We start from the raw sequence: 16,646 nt of genomic DNA, 5'->3' as shown, positions 1-16,646 counted from the left end.
GGATTTACCATAATATCACGATTAATTTTTTGCTTATAATTGATGAAAAGGGGTCTAAATATTACTTGTCACATGCAATGCCTTGCAATGAACAAAATCGTCAACTTCTTCTAAGGCGATTATTACCACAACTCATGGATAATTATTTAAAGATTTTTCTTTTAGTTAATGATCAAACTACAGTACAAGAATGATCCGCGAAAAACCAACAGAAAATATTCTCGTACAACAATAAGCAATGTGTACAAAAAGAATGAAAGAACTTGCAAAAGAATGACAAGGCAGAAATACATAATTCCACATAATCCGTGGAAAGCTTGTGGAAGCATCTAATGGCGGATCGCCGTCCTCATTCTCATTTGCACGACAAGGACTGGACTGCCTTGGTGGCTGTGTTGATGGCCATGGTGCAATTCATCTGGGAGGTCTTCCTCTTCTTGAACATAAACATCACTGTCACCTTCCCTTTGAGCTCGCCTTGACTGTTCAAGGTTATGACCCCGGAGCTCAAATCGCTCCCGAGATTCGAATCATTGGGCAAGTTAGCAGAGCTCAGAGTCACGTTCACATTGATCTTTTTGGTGCTCTTGAAGTTGGCCTTGCTCTTCGGAATGATCGCTTGTCCCACTTGGACACCCCCATAGGTGAAGTTCACAGTAGAAGCATCGTACTTGAAGGGACCCCAATTGGTGTTCTTGATTCTGATCGGAGTGACAAAGCTCGTATTGAATGAGGGCGAGGCCTGAGTCCCGACGGTCAGGCTCTGGACGTCAAACTCGGCGACCCCGAACTTGGGGGACTTGAACTTCATGATGACCAGGACAAAGAAGAGAGCTTGGACGACCTGGAAGATGATGAAGGCGACGATTCCAATCGTCCACTTCATTCTCTTCTTACGCTTCGCCTCCTCGTCCTCCATGGTATGAAGCGATTCTTGATCACTCCGGTGGTAGCCGATGGATTCAGGTGGTTGGTATTGGCTCTGGTTCTTCTCTGCCATTTTAGTAATGGTTCTGCAAAACTGGGGATGAATTCAAGTTTTGTTTCGGTGAAGGAATTGGATATGTGAGAATGGAGTGCGGATGGAGAAGAGAGGTGTCTGGCTCATGTTAATGTAGTGTGTTCGGAGAGAGTATTTCCAAAGAGAGCCACTTTCCTGGAAATTAATGTCAAAACGCGTCATCGAAGTCCTCACTTCTAGAGAAACGCGAGTTTAGCGGGAATACGTCGACAAGAAGAGTGGAAAAGTCTTTGTCGTAGGTCTCTAGAGCTTGATTGTTTTGACTTTTGAAGGATCACAAGTGCACGGTTATCTCATTGCAAGGCTTGTTTTATTCAATTATCCACCTATTGATGTTATCAAGGATAATTATCCAAAAAGTTTCAAGTCTATTGCATTTTTATCAATTCAATCTCAATTTTTTTAATTTCATCAATTGAGTCATAAATATTTTTGCGTTATAGTAATTGAGTCCATCCCGTAGACGCCGATCGTTCTACATGGCATGATCGGAACCGACATGCACAAAATATTTTAACATTTTTTTAAAATTTTCTTTTCTAAAAGTGGCTAGCAAGGAATGTTGGGCCCTCTTCGACAACTAGGCAAGGGCAGCGAAGCCCTCACCGGCCGCTGGCAAGGGCCAAGGCCCCCTCAGTAGCTGCATGAGAGAGTGCAAGAGAGGCCAGCCTCATTGGCCACTTTCAAGAAAAACAAAAACAAAGAAAAGAAAAGAAAAAATAAAGGAAAAATAAAATACAAATGAATATTCAAAAAATATTTAAAAAAAAATTATCCATGTCAGCGTTGCCAATGCCACGTAGGATGGTAGGCATCCACGTCAACAATTTTCGATCAAAATTGACTGGATGGACTCAATTAGCAAATCATGAAAATGTTTAGAACTAAATTAGCAAAATTAAAAGATTTATGACTTTTTGGATAATTTTCTCATGTCTTGTGTGAAGAAACTATATATAGAAAAGTCTTCGGGCAAAAATATTGTGAGGTGATTGTGTTTGTATGTATTGAAGTTTTCCGCTGTTGACACCAAAAGATGTTCAAATTTCCAATCGACAGCTCGACTGGCAGGGGCTAAGTAAGAAGATACACGGACAAGAAATCACCGTGTGTTTGGAGCCTTTTGTCGACAAACCCAATTGGTCGACAAAAGAGTACAGTTTTAGCCGACAGAGAATATGGTTGAAAATGGCCTTGTCTTAAGCCAAAACGTCAATGAATGAAGATCAACTCGAACGACTGAAGGGCTATGATCGACGTAATCGTGAACGAAGTAGAATTGAAGTTTCAAGTGATGGAGCTGACGATTTCCGAAGCAACCTTCACAGAGGTGTCCATGAAGAAGTAGATCTGGCGCAACCGTCAGGCAGTGCAGGCGAAGATCCTGAAGTAATGGCAACCTTGAAAAAGTGGAGAAGACACAACGGTCAAGTAGGAGCGTCATTATCTATGAGTACCCGCTTGTAGATAGGAATTGCTTGGTTGTAGGAGTCCGAGTCCCGTAAAATGTGTTCGATTTGTTTATAATCGCTGTTAAGTGTCAATAGTTCGCATTAATACTTGAATTTTAGCTTGCAGAAGACACCGCCGATCAATTAAAGAACAACCCTGCTCGATTTGTATCTATCGATCCATATTTTGAAAGATGTTTTGCGGACACTTATTGCCAACACATCCAATGTATACACAAACTTAGAAACAAATTTTGATTGTGTGCTATGAACTAATCTTTTAGTTCTTTTTTTGTCAAAAGTAACATTTCATTTCATCCACTTTCTACCTAAAAAAAAAGTTCATTCACTTTCTCAGAATACAAGAGAGAAATATCGCAATTCAACTGCAAACCAAAATATATCCCAAATAACTTCAAAAAAATACAAGCTCTAAATAACAAAATAAATTATCACAACAAAGTTATGGGTTACAAGCTTAATGAGCACATCTATGACTTATTCATACCATAATTGGCGGCTGATCACCAAATCCATCTTCAATAATGAGCATACATTGAGAACTCCATTTATTGCTATGGCTTTGCCTTTCGGTGGTGCACACCTAGGTTTAGCGTCCCCAATACCATCATCAAGTAGAGTAAAAAGATTGAACGAGCATAGATTTGACACAAGCAAAACCTTCACGAAGTTTCTTTGATTTCCTTCAAAGCTGAACTTGTTCACCAATGAAACTCGAGGAGAGCGAAACTCCGAAAAAATAACCGCAAAAAATCCCAAATCTAAACTAGATCGGATAGAAATCTCGCAAAAATGAGAGAGCAAAACTTTCAGGTCTAGACTAAATCGGAAGAGAAAAGCTTCCAAATGGGAAAAAAGTAAGAAAAATTAAAAAGAAGATCAAAACAACGTAAGAAAATGGTGAGGGGAGGGAAGGTCCCTCTCTCTCCCTCTCAGGAAATGTTACTGGTGGCCGGGGGAAGGGTGAAGAGAGAGATTTTACAATTTACTAAGGATATTACTTGTACCAACTAATCTTATTGTTCAACCGAGCAGAATTCTACTGTAATTTCATTTGCAAGTACCACCATATCAATATAGTATAAAATGTGACGGTTCCACATAGTCATGGCCATGGGCCGAGGACCGCTGGTTCCAATTCATGAACCAACGATTCCGGTTCCAATTTAGGGGTAATCGAAACCAAGCCCTTAAGTGGCGATTTCGGTTCCGGTTTTGAACCGATAGTTACGGGCCTGTTTTGGGCCCTGTTTCAGTTGAAAACCGAAAATGAAACCTTCAGTTTCGGTTTTGATTACGGTTTTTGAGTTTAAAAATTAAATTGTAATGAATTTGTAATAAAATTGCAATCAAATTATCAAATAATGAATTATGAAATAAAAGAAAATAATGAATTATCAAATTATGAAATAATGAATTATCAAATACAAATTGTAATGAGAATACAAATTATTGAAATTTTTTTTTATCAAAAACAAATTGTAATTTACAAGTTGTAATTGGGGAAAAAATTATCAAATACAAATTGTAATCAAATATTGGGGGGGGTGGAATGGAGGGGAAGGAGGCTTGAACTTAATGAATTATCATTAAGCGTTTATATATCTTCTTTCAGATAGAAAAATCAAAGCCCATGTGGTTCTCTTACTTTTGATAATCTCATACTTACCTCTTCCTCAATCGTCGTTACCCATTTCGGTACCGGTGCCGGTAGTATCTCCATCATCAAAGAATTCGGCTTTATTATTGTGATCTATCTCTTGTTGTCTATATTAAGCCTTTATCTAATAATCAATACAAGCTTGAGCCTCTACCGAATCGGGAGCTAATCTTAAACGTCGTTCGTCCAAAATACTGCCTCCAGCGCTAAATGCTTATTCTACCGCAACTGTCGAACAAGGAGTTGCTAAAATTTATTTTGCAATTAGAGTAAGAATTGGATATTGGATGGAATGCCTCTTCCACCAATCAACATTGTGAAATCCGAGCTGCCTTCGGATTCATCAAACTAAAAAAAAAAATGGTTAGATAGCTTTCTATTTTAGAATTACTTTCTATTGCTCCCTTTTACTTTTTTTGCCTATATAACACAAGTTGGTACCCTCTACTAATTTTACCTATGTTCCCACTTTGTATGTCATTGGATTGAGAAAATCTACCATCAACTAGATTATATGTACTACAAAATTCATTATATAATTCTATTATTACGTTTTTAACCCTTGTTTGTATAGTTCTAATATTTACCTCATCAATTAAATGTAAACATTCATAATACATATTCAAATAACCACATAAACCATCTAATTTACAACGTGGATAAAAAACACAAGCAACTAAATAAATAATAGGAATTTCCCTATAATAATGTAACCATTTTGTTCGCATTGTTCTAATAGTCTCACTTAATTCTAAACCATTTTCATTTTCTTAAAAATCTCCATCAATATTGATACATTTTATTAAAAATAAATGCATCGTAGGATAATAAACACCGGACAAAGTATAAGTTGCATCATTAAAAACTTTTAAAATATCTAAAAAAAATTTGGAAATATCCCATTCTTGTGGGTATAAATTAATTTGAGTTATATTATCTGAAATAAATGCACATAATAAATATTTATATGCAAAAGATTCATTAAGCAACTCTAAGTAGAATTTCAACGATTTGGAACATCTCTTGAAAATATGTTTGGTTTTTTTTTCATTTGCTCTATAAAATTTAACCATTCTTTCATTTTTTGGGAATGTTTCCATAAAAATTGAATTGCCATTTTATTGGGTTGAGAAAAATATCAAGAGTTTTTAAACCGTTGTATACACATAAATTTAAAACATGACAAACACATCTAATGTGAAAAAATTGTCCACAAAAAATGTGTTTACAAATCTTTTCTAGTTCAATAATTAAAGCGTATCAAAACTAATTGAAAAAATTTTATTCAGGAAATAATGTTCTTCTAAAATTTGCCTAATTAATCTATATATATTATTTGCCATATGCCCATCATCAAAAAATCAAAATGCAATAATTCTTTTTTGAATATTCCAATTATCATCTATTCAATGACATGTTATACCCATATAAGAATGAACTTGCCAATAATCACTCTAAATATCGCTACCCATATGCACATGTCCATTAAAATTCATAAAAAAGTTTTGTAAATCTTTTTTTCCTTTTTTATAAAGATATTTAATTATGCGTTTAAGTGTATTTCTAGGAACACATTTTGCTTGTGGAACACATGCATTTTGTATAAATTGATTAAACCCAAATCTTTCATCGAAACTAAGTAATAAATGTTCAACGGAAATAAATTTACCTAATTCTTCTTTATAAATTTTTTCATTATAACGAAATAAAGGAAGAATTTTAGGATTGGCGTACTCGGAAATTTGTTATTGCTTGGTGTCAATTCCCGCTTCGGCTGGATGTTTCGCCTTAAGATGCCGTTTAAATATTCCATATCCGCCTCAACCAATATATTTGTAATTTATCCCACAATATTTACAAATTACATCATACCTATTTGGAGCTATATCAAATCTTTCAATTTTCGTGAAGTGGTCTCATACGTCAGATGTAAACTCCCACTCCTTTGTTGTTGAGATTTCTTCGATATCGGTAAGAGGATGAAGTCTCTCTTGCGTTTGGACTTGCTCCATATTAGGAATAATGTTAATTTCATCATCTACATCAACTTCAAGTCCCCAATCTTCATAATCACGAGGACTAGGAGGATAATCGGATTCCCCCATCTTGTTCTTACCTTTGCCACTAGTTCTACTTCAACTTGCCACTTTTTTTTTTAATATAGAAAAAATATATGGTATAATGCAAACAAATATATGGTATGAAAAAAGAATTTGAAACAGGGAATTATTAAAGGAGATAATAAATAAAAAAAATAAGGAATTAGAGAATAAGAAAAATTGGATGAGATGGTGTGAAAATAATGGATTAAGAAAAATTGAAAGAGAGAATGAGAATAATTGAAATATTGAATAAGAAATGAAAAAAATAGTGTGATTGAATAATTGAAGAAAAGAAAATAATAAATTGGATGCTGTGAATAATTGAGAGTTAGAGAGAATTTGAGAGAATCGAGATGAAGAGAGAATTTGTGTGAAAAAAGAGAGATGTGAAGGAGTATTTATAGGTTAGAAATTAGTAAAGTAAAAGGAAAAAAACAATTAGGTGGGGAGTGTGTCACCAAAAAAAAAGAGCCGTTCTCAACAGCTCTTTCTCTTTCTTTTTTTTTTAAATTAATTTTTTTTCTCATTTTTTCACGGTTTAGAACCGGCATGAAACCATCGGTTCCGGACTCGATTCAAGTTTTGAAGAAACCTTAACTGAACCCTTATGTTAAGGGCCAATTCCGGATTGAAACCGCGGGCCTGATCAACAAGCCGATTCTGGTTTGACCCGGGCCGGGTCTTGATCTGTTCCGGTCTCAACCTGGCCCGTGGCCACGACTAGTGCCACATCCGTACTAACTGGCCTTCCACTGCTAAGAAAAGTCTCAGACGACGGCTAAGACGTGTCCCCAGAAGCTGAAAAGGTGATTGACTTTTCACTACTAATAGAGGTCTCGGAAGACAGCTAAAACTGTAACTGGAATCTGAAAAGCTGTCACTAGTGAGCCTCGGCAACAAGATGGCCTGTAGGAAGTTAGGAATCCTTAGGCCAGCCGCTGATCGTGACAGTACGTAGACGTGTACCCTACCTTCAAGAGCCATAAGTAGAGGGTGCCAAATGGACCCGTGGGCCCGGAACCGGCCCGTTGACCGGGCCCACGGTTCCAACCCGGAACTGGAACCGGCCTTCAAGGGCCGGTTCCGGTTTGTAAATTGTTGGAACCGGCCCGGAACCGCCGGTTCCGGGCCGGTTCCAACCCGGTTTTTTTTTTAAAAAAAAAAAAAAAGGTAGTAGGTTTGATAAAAAGAGCAATTGGGCTTTGGAACCGGCGGTTCCGAACCGGAACTGGAACCGGCCCGGAACCGGCGGTTCCACCTTTTTTTGGAACCGGAACCGGAACCGGCGGTTCCGTCGAACCGGCCAACCCTAGCCATAAGGGACGGAGAATGACCCATTGCCAAAGCCCATCATCTCAGACCACTTCATCGGTAAGAGATCCAATTCAAGTTGTGTTATGATTAATGCGAAAATAATAACGAAAATAAATCTGAAAAGAAAAAACAACACAAAAATTTACATGAAAACTCTTACGAGAAAAATCATGAAAAGAAAAGAAGCGAAATTTACTATAGAAATTCAAAGATTACAAAAGGAAACTCTCAAAACTAAATTTTTTTTTTGTCTCTGCTTCTTAACATAAGAGTAATATTTATTCTGCTACCCTAAAATCCTACCATTGGCCCAAGCCTATAAAGAATTTAAAACATACTCAATAAATTGTCTGCAAGAATCCTAAACCATGGCATGGCACAAAAGAAATACAGAGGACCAGTCGTCCTCACGATGAAAACCATATTCTCTATGGTAAGAAGAAAGAAAGATCGAAAGTACATACTGTCGGTACACAATGTCACATGTATACAGAACAGTTAAAAGAATTTTCAAAAGAATAACCCAATCAAACAGGTAGAATTGCATAAATTTCTCAATTCGATCCACTGAAGATTCGTGGAAAGAAAATATATAAGCGGGGCTCACAAACTATGGATCACTGAGAATCACGCTCAGCATCCTCATTTACACAACATGGATTGGACCGCCTTTGTCGATGTATTGATTACCATTGTGCAGTTCATCAGGGACGTCTTCTTCTTCTTGAACATGAACATGACCGTGATCTTTCCTTTAAGCTCTCCCTGGATACTCAAGTTTATGACCCCAGAGCTCAAATCGTTCCCGAGATTCGAATTGATATCACTAGGCAGGGTGGCAGAACTCAGAGTCACGTTCGCATTGATCTTCTTGGTGGACTTGAAGTTGGCCTTGCTTTTTGGAATGATCACTTGCCCCACCAGGACACCCCCATAGGTGAAGTCAACAGTGGAGGCGTCGTACTTGAAGGGACCCCAGTTGGTGTTCTTGACTCGGATCGGGGCAATGAAGCTCATGTCAAACGAAGGGGAGGCCTGAGTCCCTACGGTCAGAGTCTGGACAGCAAAGTCGCCGACCCTGAACTTGGGGGACTTGAACTTCATGATGACCAGGACGAAGAATAGAGCTTGGACTACCTGAAAAATGACGAAGGCAATGATGCCGATCGTCCATTTCATCTTCTTCTTGCGCTTGGCCTCCTCATCCTCCATGGTATGAAGCGATTCTTGATCGTTCCAGTGATAGCCGTTCGATTCGGGTGGTTGGTATTGGTTCTGTTTCTTCTCTGCCATTGCAAGATGGTCTTGTAGTTGTGGGGAGCTGGTTTGTGATTTTCGAGTTTATGCTTCGCCGAAGGAATTGGAGATGTAAGTGAGAAGGCTGAGAACGTTGAGAAGTCCTGGTTATGCTGAGGTATATATATACGATATTTGGGACACAACACAAGTGAATATGAGACTCAATTTCCAGGAAACTGCGTCCGAATGTTGGAATCATCGTGTTCTTCTAGAGGAATGCCACTTAGTATGAGTATGACCTTCGGACATTGCTTTTCCAATATTATTCCATCAATCGAAGCTTCGATCACATGAACATAACCGCCTCTCTGGACCGTGTTCTATTTTCATTTCCAGTCAAAGTACTAGACCCAATAATCAAATGTCGATTCAGGTGATACACACGGGATATATGGCTAAAAATATTTTACATGCTTTATTTGGACATCGTGGATGATCAGATAGTATGAAATAATCATTAAAATAACACTTAAATCTTAGATCGAAGCTGGACATATTTGACTACGTGTTAGTCATTGTTTTGCAGAATATTTAAAAAATCCTGTCGTCACTATTCACACTACCATACGAAGTCCAATTTTGTAATATTGCTTTATTGTACTTCTCCTAGATGATGTTCCGTTTATATCATGAGGGTCTCACTACTATGGCCGCATACAAAAATATCACAACAACGCCACTATGAAATATAAGTTACACAAGCATATGAGAGATGGAAATTTTCATTTATTAATTCAATGAATACAGTTACAAAATTTAAAAATCGGGTATATGTCAAGGCCTCAACCCTACTTATGAAAAGATTTTTTTGGACAGACAATGTATCAACTGAAAATTCATCAAACCAGTTCGAAATTTACGTCATTACTCCATGTAAAACAAAATGTTATGGATATTTGCCGCTTGGAGATCTAGATTTTGGGGGGCTCATAACCATGAAAAATGATTGTACTACATTTTTGTTGAGATGAACGTGTAGATAGTGTTAGAAAAGTTCTACATCAAACAATTGGTGTTGTGCGAAACAATTAATATAACTTAGTTATCACATAATCATTGGTTTAAGAATATGATTAAATGTGGGTTTAATTGAATATGTTGACGTGCTTGGGCTTGCGCTCTTTCTTGGCGATCTCCCCCAAAAAACATATAGGACTTCAACAAAATAATATCAAAGCTGATGGTTAGTAAGTACCCCACTCCCAATGTGTATCGGTGTTTGGTGATTTCAAGGAACGAATCTCATGACAAAATGCATATTCCAGGCAGTCTGCACAGATCGATTTGGTGAAAGAGACCTAGGAGATTTCATGATTTGGCCCAGCGAAAGAGACATAGGGTGAAGGTGCGCTTTGCTGTTGTTGCGGTCCTCACAAGACAACAAAGTGGATATTCAAGTTGAGACACGTTGACACAAAATAATACCTGAATTAAGGGAGAGCAGATCTAGGTCCATAATTCATTGGTTTAAGATTTTGAGTAAAGGTGAATCCGATTAGATATGCTAACGAGTTTGGACTTGAGTTCTTTCTTAACAATCTCCCAACATGAAGGTATTGGATTTCTATTGCATAATCGCAACAATTTTCTGTGTTCGGAAGACAAATTTGCCTTGAGATAAGATCACTAATGATGTATGTTTATTCTTGAATTTATTGAAGTGCAAATTTTATGTAAATAGTTTACGTTTGGAAAACACTACTATTGTTTTTTTGAAACTTATGGGGACCTTTGAAGTTGGAAAGTTGTCTGCATATTGTTTTGCATGAGTTAAAGTTACTGCCTGTGGTGAAAAACGAAGATCAATAGCAAGCAGTGGAAGTGGAACCATAACCATTTTCCAGGCAAATGTTATGCAGAACTTGGCCATCAAACGCGTCCCGACGTCGGAATCATCTGTTCTAGAAGAAGGCGAGCTTGCCGGGAACATTTCTGGATAAGCAAGGAGAGAGATCGTTGACCCTTCTTCTGTTAACAAGATTGAATTTCTTTCGTCAATGGAAGCTTCGACGACATGCATCGTCTTCCCTAGTTCTGTCCGGCCGTACGCATGAGCCCAAGTCAAGTATCAAATTGTTGCTTCACTGTGCTGATTCTACATGATGTTCTAGTTGATGTTAGACAGTAGCATTCTGTTCTTCGGCAGATGTCTTTGTTATATCTAAGTCACGCTTCTTAGGGAATGATCTCTCTTTTTAACTACCACAATTTCCTCTAAAGAATGTCGACCCAAGAAACTAGTTGAAGTTACAGGATAATGATAATATTTTTCAGTGTTTGGCTAAGAGCTGAAAATGAATTGAAAAATATTTTCCGTTGTTTGGTATGGAAAATCTCATTTTGATCGAAAATAGCTAATGTGGACGTCGGCCGTACTGACCATCCTAAGTGGCACGGCCATGCTAAACCGAAAATATTTTTTTCTTTATTTTTCTTTTGCCTTCTTCGTCCACCAGTCATCGGGCCTCAGCAATAGGCCACAAGCGAGGGTTGACCTTGCTGGCCTCGGGAAGGCTCGAGCCCAAGTAAATTTGGTGAGGTCAAGCCTCATCCTTGTCGGCCCATGCCTGTGGCTGGTCGACGAGATCGAGCAACCGTGGAGGAAGAAGGAAAAAACAGAAATAAAAAATAAATAAAAAAATTAAAATATTTTCTAATTTTGATTGAAAATTTTAAAAACTATGGCCTCGATATTCTTGGGCCCGGCGTACCAGGCATGGGTACCGGTGTCCCAAGGCAGCCTAGACGGACCTTGGCCTAGGGTGCTAGAGTCTTAGGGTGCGTATGGTAACGTTTCTGTTCTCGGAACAACTTTTGGAACAGAAACATTTTTTTCTGTTTCTGTTCCCGGCTACGATTTTTGGGAACAGAAATGCGTTTGGTAACTACAAAAAAAAAATGTGTTCAAAAGCTTTGATAAGAAATCGTTGTCTTTGAGAGTGTGAAGGAGTAGTCCAGGAATAGAGAGTTGCAAAAAGTGTTCCTCTTGCGTTATAAAATGTGTTCAAAAGCTTTGATAAAAAGTGTTCCGGGAACAAAGAAATAAGTATTTTTTGTTTCTCATTTCTGCTCTAAAAGTGTTCCCGTTTCTGAAAAGTGTTCCCGGAACACTTTGGGAACACTTTTTTACCATACGCGTTTCTGGAGCGTTACCATACGCACCCTTAGGCTCTGCCTTGATGGACCTAGCCTTGCTGCCAAGGGCCCGAGAACGAGCGTTAGAGTTCATGTGCCCAAGCACAGAGTTTCTGATCCAAGCTTCAATATCTAGTCCTATTTTGAAAAAGATTTTTTTTTTTAAAGAAGAAATCATTGTCTTGAATTTATGCTGATTCATTTTCCTAATCGATTCCAATGCCAAAAAATCAGGAAAATATTTTTTTGTGAAACAAACGGAGCCTTAATCTAAAGCCATGAGCTCGTTTACCCCAGAGACAGTCCATACTGTTGCGAAATGGCACAGAAACTCATGACTCCCTTGTTTGCTCTAATGTGCAATAATCGAGAGCAATTCCGTAGTTTTATTATTATTGTTGTTATTTTCCTTTGAATCTAAGGTCAGACTCCACTAAATTTTGGACTCCACTATATTTGCTTGAAGATAAAGTCCAAGTCGAAAGACATCCAAAACACGGGCTACATTTTTATCCGGTTGGATTTCGTGCATGAGGTCAAACTCGAAAAATAATATGGCAAATTCATTATTCCGTATCAAGAACAATGGACCAGAAATAAGGTGCGTTAATTCTTCTATTTTATGAATCTATGATCTGCATATCTATACGTGTTATTCTTGGGTTACTGCATAAGGATTAAAATTGTAGCTTACATGTGGCATCAAAGCCTACGCGTATTAGATCTCCAATCGCGTTCTCGGTGTTTTTTTTTTTTTTTTGACAAAAGTGAAAGAAAATTATATATTCGGAACGTACACATCGAAACGACCAAAACCATATAAAAATCGTAGTTGGCGACCGGTGGACACTCCGCCACGCGTGGCCATGTGCCGCTACCCATCAAGCTCGTGGCAGCCACGTGCGAAGAATGTCATCCACGCGCTAGACCCGAGCCCCGCATGTGCGGGGCTAACGTTAGCATGGCATCACTCGGTAAGGGCGGACCCAACCCGACCCAACCCGGAGACCCCGACCCCACTTGTGGCGCAACCCGAATTGGTTGACCATTGGCTATGGCTTCTCGGTCAAACCGGTCGTTGACCCGTCAGACCATGTTAAGCTTGATCGGGTTCGCCGATTCGGTCAGGGGAGCGATCACTCGAATTACGAAAAATACCTAAAAACCTCATCAAAACGACTCCGAAACGCAAAAAAATGACATCGATCACAATAAAACCGTGAGTTTTAATCAGCAGCCGGTTTTCATGCGATCAACCAAATTTTAGCCCATTCCAAGTTCGCCAACTCTAAGTGCATCATCCTCCCTTGCTAGGAAAAGATTCGCTCTCAAATCTGCTTTGTCTTCATTGATATCAATCTCCTCGGGTTCTTCCTCATCTGCATGGTAAGGTGACAAATTTGCTACATTAAAAGTCCCGGATACATTGTACCCACCCGACAGCTCAATCTTATAAGCATTGTCATTAATTCGCTCAAGAACTCTAAATGGTCCATCAGCTCTAGGTTGCAATTTGCCCAACCTACTGGCTAGAAAATGTTCTTTCCCGAGGTGAATCCACACTAGATCACCCCTTTTGAAGACGACTCTTTTCCTATGCCTATCCACCCGCCGCTTATACTTCATGTTCCGCTTGTTGATCTAGTTATGAACATGTGAATGCATCTCTTTGATCCGCTTGGCATGTTTATCTGCGTCTGAACCGAATTGCTTGTGAACTGGCAATGGTGTGAGATCCAGAGGGGTAATTAGATTATGCCCATAGACTATCTCGAAAGGACTCTTGTATGTAGTTCGATTCTATGACCTGTTGTAGGCAAATTCTGCTTGAGGTAACACCAAGTTCCATTGCCGCGGGCTATCTCCAACCAAACTTCGCAGCAAGTTCCCCAAGCTTCGGTTGACAACTTCGGTCCGCCTATCGGTCTGGGGATGGTGAGAGGAACTAAACTGCAATTTAGTTCCTATGTGCCTCCGAAGAGTGCGCCAAAAGTGACTTACAAACTTCACAACACGATTTGAGGTTATGGATTTGGGAACTCCATGTAACTTAACAATTTCCTACAAAAACAATTGAGTGACTCGTGAAGCATCAAAGGTCTTGTTATAGGGAATAAAGTGCGCCATGTTCGAAAATCTGTCGACAATCACCATTATGGAATCTTTATTTCGCCATGTTCTTGGCAATCCCAAGACGAAATCAAGGTTGACATCCTCCCATGGTGCAATTGGGACAGGTAGAGGCATATATAAACGAGCATTGGTACCTCCGGTTTTTGCCACATGACATACCCTACACCTCTCTACAAATCGAGTTACATCATGCTCTATTCGGGGCCAATAAAGTGCTCACACATCAAGGCCATCATCTTATCCACCCCAAAGTGCCCAGCTAGACCTCCTACATAACTCTCGCTAATAATGGATTCCCTCAAAGAACACTAAGGGATACACAATCTGTTGCCTTTGAAAAGAAAGCCCTCACAATCAAAAACTGTTGAAAGGGCCCTGTTTTGCACTTCCTCCAAATATCTCCAAAATAGGGATCATCAACATACAAATCCTTAAAAGAATCAAAGCCCCAAACTCTCACCTACACCATAGACAGCAGAGAATGTCTTTTGCTTATGCATCTGCTACCTTATTCAGCACTTCTATCTTATGTTTAATGGCAAAATTGAAAATATGAAGAAACTCCACCTACTTTGCACGCCTAGCTTTCAGTTTATGCTGCCCATTAATGTACTTCAAAGCCTCATGATCAAAATACAGAATAAATTCCTTCGAAATAAGATAGTGCCTCCAATGCTCCAAGCTCCTCACTATGGCGTAAAATTCCTTGTTATAAGTCGAATACCTTATCTTCACTTCATTCAACTTCTCACCGAAGAACGCCATAGGTTTATTTTTCTAGCTCAAGACGCCTCCAATACCAACACTTGAGGCATCACAATGCACCTCAAAAACCTCACTAAAATCTGGAAAGCACTAAAACTGGGGCTTCAATCACATTTTTCTTCAATAACTAAAACGTAGCATCTGCCTCTTTGGTCCACGCAAATTTGCCTCCCTTCGGACAATCCGTAAGAGGTGTAATAATGGTACTGAAATCCCGAATATACCTCCAATAAAAGGACGCTAACCCATGAAAGTTGCGTACCTCATGAATATTCTTCGGAGTCTCCCAATTCGTAATGGTCTTGATCTTAACTGGAACCATCTAAATGCCTTCTTTCGACACAATATAACCCAAAAAGGTCACATGATCGCTTAAAAAGTGACACTTCTTGGTGTTGACATACAATTTCTGCTCCCTCAAGGCCTCAAATACTCTTCTCAAGTGCTGCAAGTGTATAAACCAAAATAAGATCAAAATAAACGATAACAAATTGGCCAATAAAAGGTCGAAAAACCCGATTCATCAACCTCATAAAAGTGCTCGGCACATTAGACAACCTTAAAGGGCATCATCATCCATTCCTATAGACCATCTCTAGTCTTAAACGCCGTCTTCCACTCATCTCCATGTCTCATCCTAATCCGATGATAACCACTCCTCAAGTCTATCTTCGAAAAGATGGTCACCCCATGTAACCGATCAATCAAGTCACCAAATTGTGAGATAGGAAATTGATACTTGAATGTGATTTTGTTGACAACTTTGTTATCTATGCACATTCTTCATGACCCATCTTTCTTAGGAACCAACAAGGCCGACACCGCACAAGGGCTCATGCTCTGCCTTTTTCTAACAGCTCCCGTACTTGTCTCTGCAGCTCCTCATGTTCCTTAGGACTCATTATCTAAGCTGGATTATTGGGAATAGCAGCTCCTAGAATGAAATCAATACAATGCTGAATGTCTTTTATGGGCGGCAACCCGTGTAGCATCTCTTCCGGTACGACATCAGCAAACTCCTCAAGCAAGGGCAAAACTTGTGTATGAATTTAGGAACTGTCGGGACTTTGTTCCATCACCACAATGGAAAAAAGCACAGGTGCGTTCACCGCCTCTTCTTGGAACTCTGACCTAGATAGCAGATTATTCTTCACTTTCTTTCTCAAATTTGAAGGACCTAGGGTAATGGCCCGGCCATCCTTCTTGAAGGTGTAGGTATTTCCGAAGCCATTATACTGTGTCTTTCTGTCGAACTGCCACAGCCTCCCCAACAGAATATGACAAGCATCCATTGGGACCACATCACGCCACACTTTGTCGGCATACTTTTTTCCAATCGAAAATTGCACAAGACACCTCTTGCTCACCTTCACCTCGTTCCCTTTCCTAAGCCACGATAACTTGTATGGTTCAGCATGACCTTCTATTTTCATCCCCAACTTCTCCACCATAGTAGTGGACATCACATTCTTGCAGCTCCCTCCATCTATTATCATGATGCATACTTTTCCTCCACTAGTGCACTTAGTATGAAATGCCTAAGCCACGATTCATCTTCCGTCACAACAACATTTAAAATTCTTCTAATGACTAAGGACTCACTAGAATCAGCATAGATAATCTCTTCTTGATCCGGATCAGCATCCTCTTGTTCTCCATCAGATTCATCATAGACTGGAGCTTCATCAAAGGCTGGATTATCAAGAAGCGTCTCAATTTGTCGGTTCAGATAATCAACAATGAAA

General features: G+C 39.2%; 2 protein-coding genes across 2 annotated transcripts; both read right to left on the bottom strand.

Annotated features, from left to right (window-relative positions):
- Positions 1-355: 355 nt before the first annotated feature.
- LOC115746500 (late embryogenesis abundant protein At1g64065-like) lies at positions 356-1,000 on the bottom strand. Its single transcript, XM_030682286.2, has one exon. It carries the CDS (start codon positions 998-1,000, stop codon positions 356-358), a length of 645 nt encoding a protein of 214 aa, XP_030538146.1.
- Positions 1,001-8,211: 7,211 nt separating this feature from the next.
- LOC125314178 (late embryogenesis abundant protein At1g64065-like) lies at positions 8,212-8,862 on the bottom strand. Its single transcript, XM_048275677.1, has one exon. The coding sequence runs from the start codon at positions 8,860-8,862 to the stop codon at positions 8,212-8,214; it is 651 nt and encodes a 216-aa protein (XP_048131634.1).
- Between the last annotated feature and the right edge of the window lie 7,784 nt (positions 8,863-16,646).

The sequence above is a fragment of the Rhodamnia argentea genome, chromosome 3 (genome assembly GCF_020921035.1).
Source record: "Rhodamnia argentea isolate NSW1041297 chromosome 3, ASM2092103v1, whole genome shotgun sequence".
NCBI classification, from domain to species: Eukaryota; Viridiplantae; Streptophyta; class Magnoliopsida; order Myrtales; family Myrtaceae; genus Rhodamnia; species Rhodamnia argentea.
Note: the sequence above shows the minus strand (reverse complement) of the source record. Positions and strands in the feature narration are given on the sequence as shown.